Source organism: Mesitornis unicolor, unplaced genomic scaffold (genome assembly GCF_000695765.1).
Source record: "Mesitornis unicolor isolate BGI_N332 unplaced genomic scaffold, ASM69576v1 scaffold9899, whole genome shotgun sequence".
Taxonomy (NCBI): domain Eukaryota; kingdom Metazoa; phylum Chordata; class Aves; order Mesitornithiformes; family Mesitornithidae; genus Mesitornis; species Mesitornis unicolor.
Genome location: NW_010209236.1, coordinates 21,432 through 33,580, shown reverse-complemented (window position 1 = coordinate 33,580; position 12,149 = coordinate 21,432). Strand labels below are relative to the sequence as shown.

Genomic DNA, 12,149 nt, shown 5'->3' with positions numbered 1-12,149 from the left:
CTTTCAAAGGAAAAGGGGGTGTTGTAGGTTGCTAAGTTTAAAGGAAAAAAAAAGGAAGAAAAGAAAAAACCAAAACCACCACACATAGCCTGCAGTGCTGTAACCAGCTGATAAAATAAATTTCTCTTATGGAAAGAAGCTCTTTCAAAAAAACAAAACCAAACCAAAAACTGCACTAGCGTGTGTATTTATGACTGGTTCAAAGAACATTGCCTTAATTGGGTCTTTCTACCCTTTCACAATATTTTCATGCAAATTCAGAAAAGAGATACTGCATTTCCCCTGGGACAGTGAAAGACTTGACTAAAATAGGAAATTTAAAGGAAAGGCAGAACGTTTCTTGAGAATAAAAATGTGTCTTGTCTTGACCTCCAAGGTGATCTATGCACACTTTGAGGAAAAGCATCCACACAGCCTTTTTAAGTAGGTTAAGCATTACTTCTCCTCAGGCTTTAAGAGGCCTGAGTAAAGTGTTACAGAAAAAAAACCAGAAAACAGAAAGTCCAAGCGATGTCATTTAAGGGTGTTTTCTCTAAGGCCACTCTTTAAAAAGGCATTCTACAAGCTCTAACCAATCTGTACAATATTATCTTAACATCTCTTCTGTTCTTTCAAGACAATGATCCAACACACACATTTCTGGTAATAAAAGCGATCTTCAAGCTGACATGAAAGTGATCTCCACTCACAGAAACAAATCAACACATTTTTCTGAAAGCAGGCATTAAAAGGAAGCATCACAATGTTTAACAGCGTACTGAATGACAGCTTCGGGGTCAGAAGGATGAGTCTTGGACTGAGGAACAATGAGATTTAGGTTCCTGCCTGTTCTATAGCAGAAGACAGCCTAAAAATCAACACTTTCAACTTCAACACTTTCTCAAGTTCTTCTGTTTGCACAAGAAATTATTTTTTATTTCTGACCTACACAGTTTCCCCATGCAAGTCCAAATAGGCCATTCCATCTTCAACACCTCTTGGACTGCAGGTAGAAAACAATTATTTAAATGAAAGACTCTTTATGCTATGGAAGTTTTCTTTTCTTTAGTTTGAGGGGGAGGGTGGTGGTGTCTGGTTTTGGGGGTCTTTTTTAGAAGCTTTAGAAGTTATTAAATAGCAGAAATCAACAAATAGAGAGCAGAATCTATAAATACATTTCAGTACAATACTCCAAAGAAGGGGGAAATTACCTGTTAAGATAGATTCCGTTAATCCTGACCTTTGGTTTAATGGCTGGATTCTGTTTCTGTAACTTAAGAGCTACTTCTACAGACACAGGCTACTTGAACCCAAGGAAGCTGGGAGCTTTTTTAGAGGCATCTTTTGGGAAGGGGTTTATCGAAAAGTCAAGTGTTACCATAACAACAAAATGTAACACTGAAAAAGCCCTTAATGAAACATCCTTAACCAAAATCTGTGCATTAAAAATGGTTATCCTAGAGCTCCCAGTATGATAATTTAAACACCTGCAAGGCTAGGGTACAAGTTTTTCCCCACCTTTCTCAGTCTGAAATAGAAACAACATCATTGATTTTAACAGACTAGAGGAAAGTCTGACTGGGCTGACACAGAATTTATGTAACAATCATACAGTTGTAGAATCATTTAGGTTGGAAAAGACCTTTAAGATCATCAAGTCCAATATTCCATACCCCTGAAGTCTTTGACCACATTGAATTGAACTTTAGATTCTAAATCTAAATCCTGTGACCTCTTCCAGCACTCACTAGTTTCCTAATTTTCTCAGACTGCCATTGCTCCAGTTAAACACCACTATCAGCAGAGGTCAAGATAAAAAAGAAACCTTTAGCTTTTCGATAGCCCAGGTCAAACTCGACAAGGGTTTTGTATAGAATGACAGCGACTCTGCCCTGAATAAACCAGCAAGTGGAGAACCACTGCAGAGAGCAAAGCAATAGGTGATACATTGGATCTGCTACTAAAAGCAAGAAGACTGCTGTGTTTTGTGCTAGTTACAGTGGAGTTTTATGAAGTATGAGACATAACAACAAAGTCAGGGGTCAAAACTGCATGAATCTTCACAGTAGGTAGATCCGGATATTACAGAGAATGATGCAATCCACTGGCCAGCTGCAGACACAACGGGATTTTAAAAATCCCAAATGATTATTTCAACATTATACCGACAACAGGGCTGCCTACCAGCTTGTTCATCAGTGCCACCCTTGTCACGTGAAATGGCAAAACACTCGATTAACTTGTGCAGCTGTGTGAATGCTGGACAGACAATTGCCAAGGAAACACCAGAACATATGCTCACCTGCCATTTTTCCAGATCTGAGGTAATATGATACAAATGCAAGACAAAAACTTCAGAAACAGAAAGTGGTGGCTTAGGCAGGGCTCTGGGGAAAGCAGACAGAGTGAGCTGAAGTCTGAGAAATGCATGCTAAAATGATGAAAAAGACTCAAGGCTGAATGGCTCTCGAAGGGCAGAAACAATGGAATTTAACAGAACAGCAGCTCCACAAGTCCAAAATTAATGAATCAACAAAAAAGTGAGTAAACATTCTGCGGAGCTGACAGCTGAAGTGCTGAGATAGTCATCAAAAGTAGAAGCACTGGCTTAGCAATTTATCATGGAAAATGAAGCACAATCATTGCTCTTACAGCATATTTGATAAAGCATATAAGGCAGACATGTTTCTTTCCCAGATAATCTTACAGTCCAAATAATTTAAAATACTATCCAACACAAGTCAGGCACTCACACAAAGATTATTGATGACCTGTGAAATATTTGCTTTTGCAGTGGAGCTGGTGCCTCAGTACTTCCAAATATCAAATTCCATCCCATTGCTTCCATAGCATTAGAAACAATTTTCTGCATACAAAACCATCTGCTTTACTGGTTTTATTCTATTCCTAGTGGAATGAACAGATTTTTGACCAAAAAAATTAGTAATGTATTAGCTGCATTAACTTTGAGGAAAAACTCCAATGCCCCACTGACATTTCCTCACCTACAAAAGCTGAAATAAACCAACCCAACCTTAAATGAAATTGGATCACAAGCAATGAAAGAGAAAAAGCTGAAGCTACAACAAAAACATGAAGAGGCGAAGCCAAAATTAAGCAAATTGAGGTGGAAAAGGCCTGAAAGAACATCCCGATGCATTTTAATCTGAGGAAGGACATAGAAAGGACCATTTTGATTTTCCAGTCTAGTGCCTGCAGTAATAAGGCAATTGCATCAGAAATTCATATAGAAGCGTGTTAAACTTCATCTTAACTTACAGTTTTCACCTGAGAAATGTTAACATATCCTATCCAAAAACCAAAATTAATTGTTTTGTTAAAACCACTTGCTCCAGGACACAGTCCTGTTTCATTATGAAGAATTATTCAGGTCAAACACACTTAAATACATTGTACAGATGTTCATGTTACCCAAGTAAAAGGAATTGTTTGTAAATATAGTAGTATTCTACTTACAGTTACGGATATTATTCCAGTCAATTTTGGAAAAAAATGGATGACAGCAGAGTCCCTCATAACCCAGTCTTTCCTTCTGCCCACAGAGCAAACTCTGGATCAGATCAAGAAATTCACTGCTAACTTTCACATCCTCTGGAAACTTCAGAAATCTCTGCATTAGCAAAAAAAGGATTTCCCCTCAGTAAGAAAAGAGTCCCATAACAGGAAGATTAAGTTTCATTATTCCGAGACAAATATTTATAGCATACAAATAAAAGTATTGTGCAATTTTTTCCAAATAAGCTTTTATATGCATTTACTGCAATAAAGATAAGAACATAGGAACAACCGTTCGCAGTCAGACAAATGCTACTCCCAGATCACCGTCTTACGAACAATAGCCAATGCCACACAAAAATGGAAGATTAAAACAAGGCGCTTCCCCAGATAATTCTCCCAAACTTCCAAGGATTCGTGGCTTAGCATTTTCTGAACCAGGGAAGATGTCTTTGTATTTGAGAAATCTCAATGGATTCTCCTTTTGTGAATTTTTCCAGTCACTCCTTGAACACTTATAAACATTCGGTAGCTGCAAACCTACAGCAAACCGCTCCCCAGCATGAGAAAGTTCTGTATGAATTATACCTTTTTGTTTGTAACATAGTTAACTGCTGGCTACTTTCACTTAACACCCCTAATTCCCATGTTAGAAGAGATAATACACAACCATTCTTTGTTAACTTCATCCCAGCTACTAAAGGTTTTCTTTTCTTTTTCTTTCCTACTAAATCATACCATTTTATGTGCTGCTTTTCAGACTGTGACTAAGAAATAAAATAACATTTGCATAGATTATAACATCAAGATACTGTTCTTGAGCCCACCACTGGGTAAAGTTGAGATACTTTTCCCTTCATGTTCATTTGTTTCAATTTCTTTACACTGCATTTCACACGATGTTTTAATCATGCAGACACTCAATATCCTCAAGTCTTTCTGCAGCTCTCCATAGCTAGCCCTTGCCTTCACAATCCAGAAACACTCAAGATTCAGAAACTTCATCAGTCCACAACTCATCACTTCAATCCCTTTTCTAGATTATTTTGGAAGTGCAATTATAGTTGCCTAAGATGGACAGCTAAGTCTTTTTTTTAATTCATGCATTGCAGATGGTTATTTTTAGACACCTGTTACAAAAAATAACTTGGTATCTACAATACAAGACAAATAACAACAAGCACATGTTCTGAATACTTTATGAACATGACAAAGCAAGAGACATCCATAAACTTCTTTTCTCAACTGTAAAAAACACAGTCTTTAGTTATAGCCTTTTTACTCAAGAACGTGGAAGGAGTTCTCTCTACCTGGAAGTTCATGATGTTATTGAAAGTTTTTGCTGAAGTCCCTTCCGTGAACGGAGACCTTCCATAAATCATTTCATACGCAATGACTCCTAGGGACCACCAGTCGCATTCCAGGCCATAAGAAGCTTTGCAATCCCCATTCAAGCCCGTTAGCAACTCTGGTGCCATGTAGTCAGGTGTGCCAACAGGTAGCTTGGCATTTACCTAGAAGCAAAGACATACCAAGCGAAATGAAAGCACTTCCTGTTCGTTGGTAATAAACTTTTTTTTTCTAAATGAGACACAATTTTCAGTTCTCCAGGTGGATTTTAAGTAAGTAATACTAGGCAAGGATGTTAAGCAAAAAAGTGCAAGGTTAAGGAAACTGCTGGTAAACAAACAGAAAGCAAGCTATTTGGTATAAAAAGAGTCAAATTACCAGAGCTACTGTTACTAGAAAGTACAAACTTCTAAAGTAGAAAAACAGCACTATAAAAAGCACAGGATTGCTAAACACTGGTGTTTTAAGCAGTGTACATGCTCTAGCACTACTGCTTCAACTAGCATTAACAGGGACACCCCAGGTGAAATTTCAAAAATAGTCAAATTTGGACATAATTTTCCCTGCCCTCATTCCACTCTGAGCCATGCCTACCTTTTTACCTTGTGTTCATGCTCACCAAAGTACTAGTATTTGAATTTGTGGAGGTAATTCAGGAGCCAAAACTGCAAACATTTTTGCACTGATTGGCAAAACAGCAGGCAGAGTAATACAAAAACCTAAAGATGACTATGTAGAGAACGTGAAGAAAACAAATTAAAAGAAAAATGCAACCAAGAAGCTCTGAAAAAGGAAGAACAGGGAAAACAAAATACAGTCACAGTACTACGAAAATGCTACAAAAAATAAAATTATGAAACAAGACAGGAATCTGGTCTAGAACTCCATATTCTTGCTTAGATACATTTTAATTTCAAATTATCACTTGAAATTGTAGGCAGCTACCTAAATTCACAAGCAACTTACCAAAAACCTCCACCAATTGACAGCTTTGAATATAGCGCTTTCTGGTGAATAAAGCCCAGACAGAACACTGGAATGTCTCATTTCAACCAAGAGCTCCCCAGTCTTCAAAACTATGTCACTTTAGCTCCAACAAATACAATTTTTCAATCCAATTATGAAAAATGATAAATCCATACTCTTCTTAAAACACAGCATTGAGCAGTTGTATGAATCTCTAGAAGTATGACTTTGTATTGCAGCGCAGCACCAGGAGAAAGTAGACTTGCCTTTACCTTATTTGTGCATTAAAATTTTCATAGGCAAATACATATCTACTGAGAGCTGCAAAAGATACTCAAGCTTATGTTTGCAAAGCCATTCACAAGTGGAAAAATAGCGTTGTGAATAGATACCGTATTGGACAAGAAAGGCAGAAGAACAAGGTATGATCCCTTTTTGACTGGACTATCCAAACAAGCCGCAGACAAAGTTTAAATCCACATTATTACCGTTTTGTTTACTGTCATTTTGGCAGCTGACCCAAAGTCCGCCAGTTTAATGTGTCCTGTCCGGTCAATAAGAACATTCTCTGGTTTGATATCTCTATAAGCAAGAAGAAAGCAATCAGTACCTTGCCATACCATTCCCCACTGTCACATCTAGTTAACAGGTTATCCCCGTTTAGCTACACTCAACCACGTGCTCAGCTGCATAAACAGGTGGGATTCTTATTTCCAACCATTACTCTGTTTCTGAGCAAATATGAAAAGTAGTAAAGTTCCCCTTATCTCAAGGAAAGTTAATAATTACTGAGAGAAGATGGAAAGAGAAAGTGGTTTTGCATCTTGACTGCATTGCTACAAAGTTACAGTGCAGTATTATGTAGCTTTCTTCCCAAACTTCATCAAACTTATTCTGTACATCTTTCAAATGCAGGCAGCTACACTGCATTAGAAAGCCACAGCCTACACTCTAAGTGCGGCCACTACAGCTGCTTGGAACATAAAATACTTCATAACATTTCCAAAGCCTCAGAATGGTATAAATTTATTAAACACCAAGATGATCTGAAAATGCAAACAGTAATAGCATCCAAGCCTTGCCATGATCTTTAGAAAACTCTGTGATATTTAACAACTCCAACACCCTATACAGCTCTGTTCACCAATCAGCACACACTGATTTCCCATACTACTTGGTACTAAAAGCAACAATTTTAGGAAAAGATTTTGATTTTCTGTAGTGCAACATTAAGGTTTCTTTTTACTAAGCCTCCAGAAAATATATGTAACAATCCTTTCTTGATATTAGTTTGAACTTTACATCAAAGTTAATGCCTTTAGCTACAATTATAGCTGGAGTCTGATTAACTTTCTATTTTTCTCTTCTGATACAGGATGTGAAATACTGTCCTGAAAAAGGATGGAATATTAAAAAAAACTAAGAATGGATCATTCCAGAACACTTCTTCTGGAATGACAGTGATCACATATTAAGTGCAATGCAAAGCAATCTCTACCTACCGGTGTATATATCCCATCTGATGGACGCTGTGAATGGCTAAAACCAACTCTGCAAGATAAAACTGCACCATGCTCTCATCCAGTTGGTCCTCGTATCGGTTTAAGAGTGACAGCAAGTCCCCTCCAGGCTGATACTCCATAACCTACATAAAATTTTAAAGGAACAGATATAGTTTAAATACACAAAAGATATTCCATTTAACTCCTCCGTATTACACTGGGCACATACCAAACAGTGGTATGTAAAGCAGTAAAACTGACAGAAGATGAGCACATTTCAACCATCACATTGTTCTTCAACATTACAATGGCAATAGCGTTCAACAGAGGAGAAAAGAAACAAGGACTAGGCAATACCAAGTAGAGATTTTTCTTGTCTTGAAATGCATATTGTAACTGTGGAATCCAGGGACTGGTACTCTGAGATAATATACTGCGTTCTTCCTCAAAAAATGACGCCTACGAGGAAAGGAAGTGTTCAGTTACATCATAATGAAAATGAGTTAGAATACATTAGAATCCCACAGTTTTAGAAAGATTTGAGTCTGCGCCAAAGGCACACATCACAAAAAAAATACGCAGAAAATATTATGTGTTATTTCCTTGTGATGTGCATCTTGAAAGAAGTAATTTTACTCCTTTGCGTAAACGCCCTCCCACCTCCTGTTGTCTAGCTTGCTTTCAATTGTAATAGTCCCTGCAGCAAAGGCCAGCTTCTCTTTCAAACTGGTGAAGCATCTACCAGTCCAGAATGCAGTCTTGGCTGACCTCATCTTGACTGGCCCTAATAACAGAAAACTAATCTCAAAAGAATCAGACAAGCTGAAAAGAAGCTACAATGATTATAAGGTAACATCTTAGAGCTAATTCAGTAATAAATTCATTGTAAGGTATTCAAATACAAGGCTTTCTTGAAATCGTCCTTGAGCAACTACTTAATTATTCAGATGTGCAGCCCGACAAGAAGAAATTAATTTTATTGCAGAGATACTGCGAGTTCATTCAGATCAACATTCCCTACCTTGGCTGACCCAAACGCAACAAGACTGAGCAAGTGTCATACTGAGGGCAGTATCACACTTTCTTGTCAACCCATGCCATAGCAGGAGTGATTTTAGTTTTTCTTCATTTCTGATAGTCACGAACAATGGAGCAGCCTAACGGCACCATATATTGGGAACAACTGATGCAGATATTGCTGTATAAATTCATGAGGTCTTTCATGGCGTATCTCTGTCCTACTTGTCATCTCATGTCAGGGAAAGATTAACGTCTGTTTCTCACCAAACTATGATAACAACCTCCATTATGCCTTTTTTAAGTTTTCAAGTAACACATTTCTCAAGCTAGCGAGAGGCTCTCCATAAAAATCCAGTCACCACAGTTTGCCTTCACACCCACTCTTGACATTCTACATCGCTCTTTAAAATAAAAAACCCAAACCTTAACGAATAGATTGCCTGAAAATTCAAGTCATCATCAAGCTGATCAATACTGATCCAGTATTTTCTTCATCTTTTTTTTCTTGTCATACACCATTAAAAACTCTTTAAGACAAGGACCATTTTTCTATTTTGGATGGCACCTCACCCAATAGATTCATAGTGTATGACAACGGCTCCTAAACACAGCAAAACTGCACACAATATATTCACTGGAATGTAGGATGGTCCTTCTCAAGATACACTTTTAATTTAGTTCTACTAGTAATGACAAAAAGGAAATATTCAACAAATTGTAATTGATTGTTCTACTGTCGTAACAGGAAAATATACGTACATGCTCCTGTGCCAACAAGGACTCCTTGCTCATCACCTTCATAGCATACACATCACCCGTGACTTTCTCTCTTACTAGTTTTACATCCGCAAAGTGACCACAGCCAACCACACTCTTTACTTCAAAATCCTTCACACTGGGTTGCAGTTCCCTTAATTCAGCTATAGTCTCTGCATCTATAAAAATAAAATACTTATTTGTACATTAGCCAACTGGCATTTCATAATGAATCTGCGGAACAAAACAACAAAATACTTAGCTCCAGAATCTCAGGAAATGTTAAGCTATTCCAGAATATGCTGCTTAAAAAAAAAACAGTGTGCATGAGAACTAGAAAAAGACTGTATTAATGCATAGCTAAGACTGAAATATGGTACTTACAAAAGAATCAGGAAATGTTAAGGCAGTTCCCATAGCAACCATAATTCTGTCCCATTCATAACACCAAAGGCTGATAGCCTCTTTTGTTTCTAGGTTTTTTTCAAACCATCCTTTACCAATACAAAGTGTCTTCTCCAAATACGAGGGCTTTACCCAGCCGAGTTCTTTGAGTCAAGTGGCAAGGTTTTCTCCTCTGCCTGTGGGAGGCACTAGTCTATTGTCTAACAGATAACTGTAGACATTTATTTCAGATATTCAGCTTGTTTTCTATTGACTAGTTTCAACCAGCATACACTGTGATAATCAATTGCTCACTGCAGATTGTTCTAAAAATTCTTCATACTAGCAGAAAACTACTCTCTGCTAACAGTAGCTAGAAACTGTTGGATGGAACTACTATAGAGGGCATGATAAGTTACTTCTAACCAAACGGCTTTCTAGTATATCTTAATAGAAAAAATGATGAACCTTTTTTCTTTTCCTCTTTCTCCAAAAAGAATTTGAGCACATTAGAGGTCTCTTCCAACCTCAATGATCCTGTGATTATCAGTGAAATATTTACTCCATCAGAAATTCTCTCTCTGAAGCACAGAACTACTACTTGCAAGTTACATATGTAAAATTTGGATAACACATGGAATCCAAAGGATTACTTCAAGCTGAAAGAGCCAAGGATTACAAAGTTTCTCTCTATATTTTTTTTTCTCATACCTCTAGTCACTGTCCTGCTCTCAACTTCTGACACCCTTCTATTGTGCGTTCCTGGAGCTTTGCTGTATGCAGTACTCAAGACACTTAAAGAAAGTGCCTCCTCAACTATACATACAGCACAGACTAAGAAGGATGCACATTCGAGTCATAGCACTTCAAAAGCCACTTGAATTTGACCTCTTTGGACCTGAACTAAGCCTTGATTGCCAAGATCCCCTTTGCAATGTTGAGTCTGCCCACAAAACTCAGATGTTGAAAGTCCTATGTTACAATCAGTAATGAATGAGAGCAACTAAAGCATTAGTTAAACATTCACATTCTTAAGAATTGTCATTTAAAATGACACCTGAAAATCAGTCTAAACAAACTTACACTTCTTGACAAAGTTGCCAACATGTTTAATTTTCATCAAGGTGGGATTTTTGCACTCTTCAAAAAGAACGAATAAAGAATCAAGGATGCCTTCCCGGGAGAGAGGAGACATCTGCTGTTGAGTCACAAAGAGCGGCTTTCCCTGGGAAAAAAAAGAAGAAACAGCAGATGGAGTCTCAGACAACAATGAAAAGCCTCAATTCAATAACATATGTATAGAGCAGATTACACATTATCCATTTGAAAATCTCTACTTCAGAAATTAGACAAATAATACAGAAGCATAAGGTAAATATATAAACTCATGATGTTTAGCTGTAATAGCTGTTACAGGTATTTTACTTTTAGACAAAGCAATCCTTTTGTCTGAGTTCAAATCACAGCTTTCCTGAAACTGTCTTCACCCTATGAATGACTCTGATCTGACCGGCTTTTTTCCTGACATTGTACCATGTGGGTTTTTTCATGCTACAAAGAGTTGAATCAATGTTAGTATTGATCAGTATGAGTTCTAGAAGGAAAAGCTGCTGAACGCCAAGTGACCAAATAGCAGCTAGTTAAGTAAATCCACCTCATGACAAACTCTCAGTTGCATCACACAGGAAAAAATTGCAGATTACAGGACACAGAATGCAGTATTTCATCTTTATGTGGGAAAATCCACTCAAGCTAAAACACTGACAGATACACAGCAACATAAGCCCAGCTACTATCCACTGAATTTTGTGCAAACTAGATACACACTCGAAACTTCAACAAGTTATCCCATTCTTTTATCCCTTCCTCCAAATCACCACACAGGCACATTTTGAGCGTCCACACAAACAAGCAAACCTGTATTTTGGTGTGCTGGGTACAGACACAGACACTAATCACAGGCCAGATGCTCTTTACCTGGAAGAGCAGATTTAGCCGAGAAATTCGGCTGGTGATGGACTCCATCGGTCCTGCCTCTACTGGATTTCGGACACCACATTTAAACTTCAACATCTTTACAGATTATCTTGTATAAAAGACCACCTGAAAAAGAGAAGAGGGATGTTCAAGAAGAGGCATTTGAACAGGTGACTTTAAATTTAAAAAAGGGGATGGGGGGGTTACAACTTAAGCAACATTTATATTCTCTTGGAGATACTATTTATTAAAACTATCAAGTCTGAGCGCACCCGGAGCACCACCGCAATTAACGTGTTTGTGGGAGAGAGGAAGGCCGCCCACGTTAAGCAGACCCTTACGGTGCGGAGCCCCCCAAGTGACAGCAACTGTGGCTCGCGGAACCGCTGCCCACAAGGCGGGAACCCGCGCTCCCCCAGTCTCCCCTCAGCGCCGGCGGCACGACCCCAAGCCTCCAGCCACCCCACAGCGCTCCACGCCACCCTCCCCACCTGCTGCCCCGCTTTACCGCCATCCAGGTTTGAACGGCGCGACGGGCGTGTCCCGCCGGCCAGCACTTCCGGTTACGCATTCCAAGCGCCCCCGTCTCAGCCAATCCCGAGGCCCGCCTGCTGAAAGCGAAGTCGTCACGAGCCGCTACTTCTCCGGAGGCGCGGCCGAGGTCCCTGGGGACGTCAGGCGCGCGGCCGGCGCGGGCCG

The 12,149-nt window shown here is 38.8% G+C and overlaps 1 protein-coding gene across 1 annotated transcript in view; it reads right to left on the bottom strand.

Moving 5' to 3' along the window:
• The window catches only part of LOC104547219 (citron Rho-interacting kinase-like), a gene marked incomplete at its 3' end in the record, with an annotated part of 40,114 nt that extends 28,568 nt beyond the window's left edge, over positions 1-11,546 (bottom strand). Inside the window, exons 1-8 of the mRNA XM_010192819.1 lie at positions 11,451-11,546; positions 10,557-10,698; positions 9,093-9,268; positions 7,671-7,772; positions 7,314-7,456; positions 6,300-6,393; positions 4,806-5,009; positions 3,457-3,610 (exon numbers count right to left, since the gene is read on the bottom strand). Coding sequence (XP_010191121.1) covers positions 3,457-3,610; positions 4,806-5,009; positions 6,300-6,393; positions 7,314-7,456; positions 7,671-7,772; positions 9,093-9,268; positions 10,557-10,698; positions 11,451-11,546 — 1,111 coding nt within the window. The remainder of the gene's footprint in view (positions 1-3,456; positions 3,611-4,805; positions 5,010-6,299; positions 6,394-7,313; positions 7,457-7,670; positions 7,773-9,092; positions 9,269-10,556; positions 10,699-11,450) is intronic.
• Between the last annotated feature and the right edge of the window lie 603 nt (positions 11,547-12,149).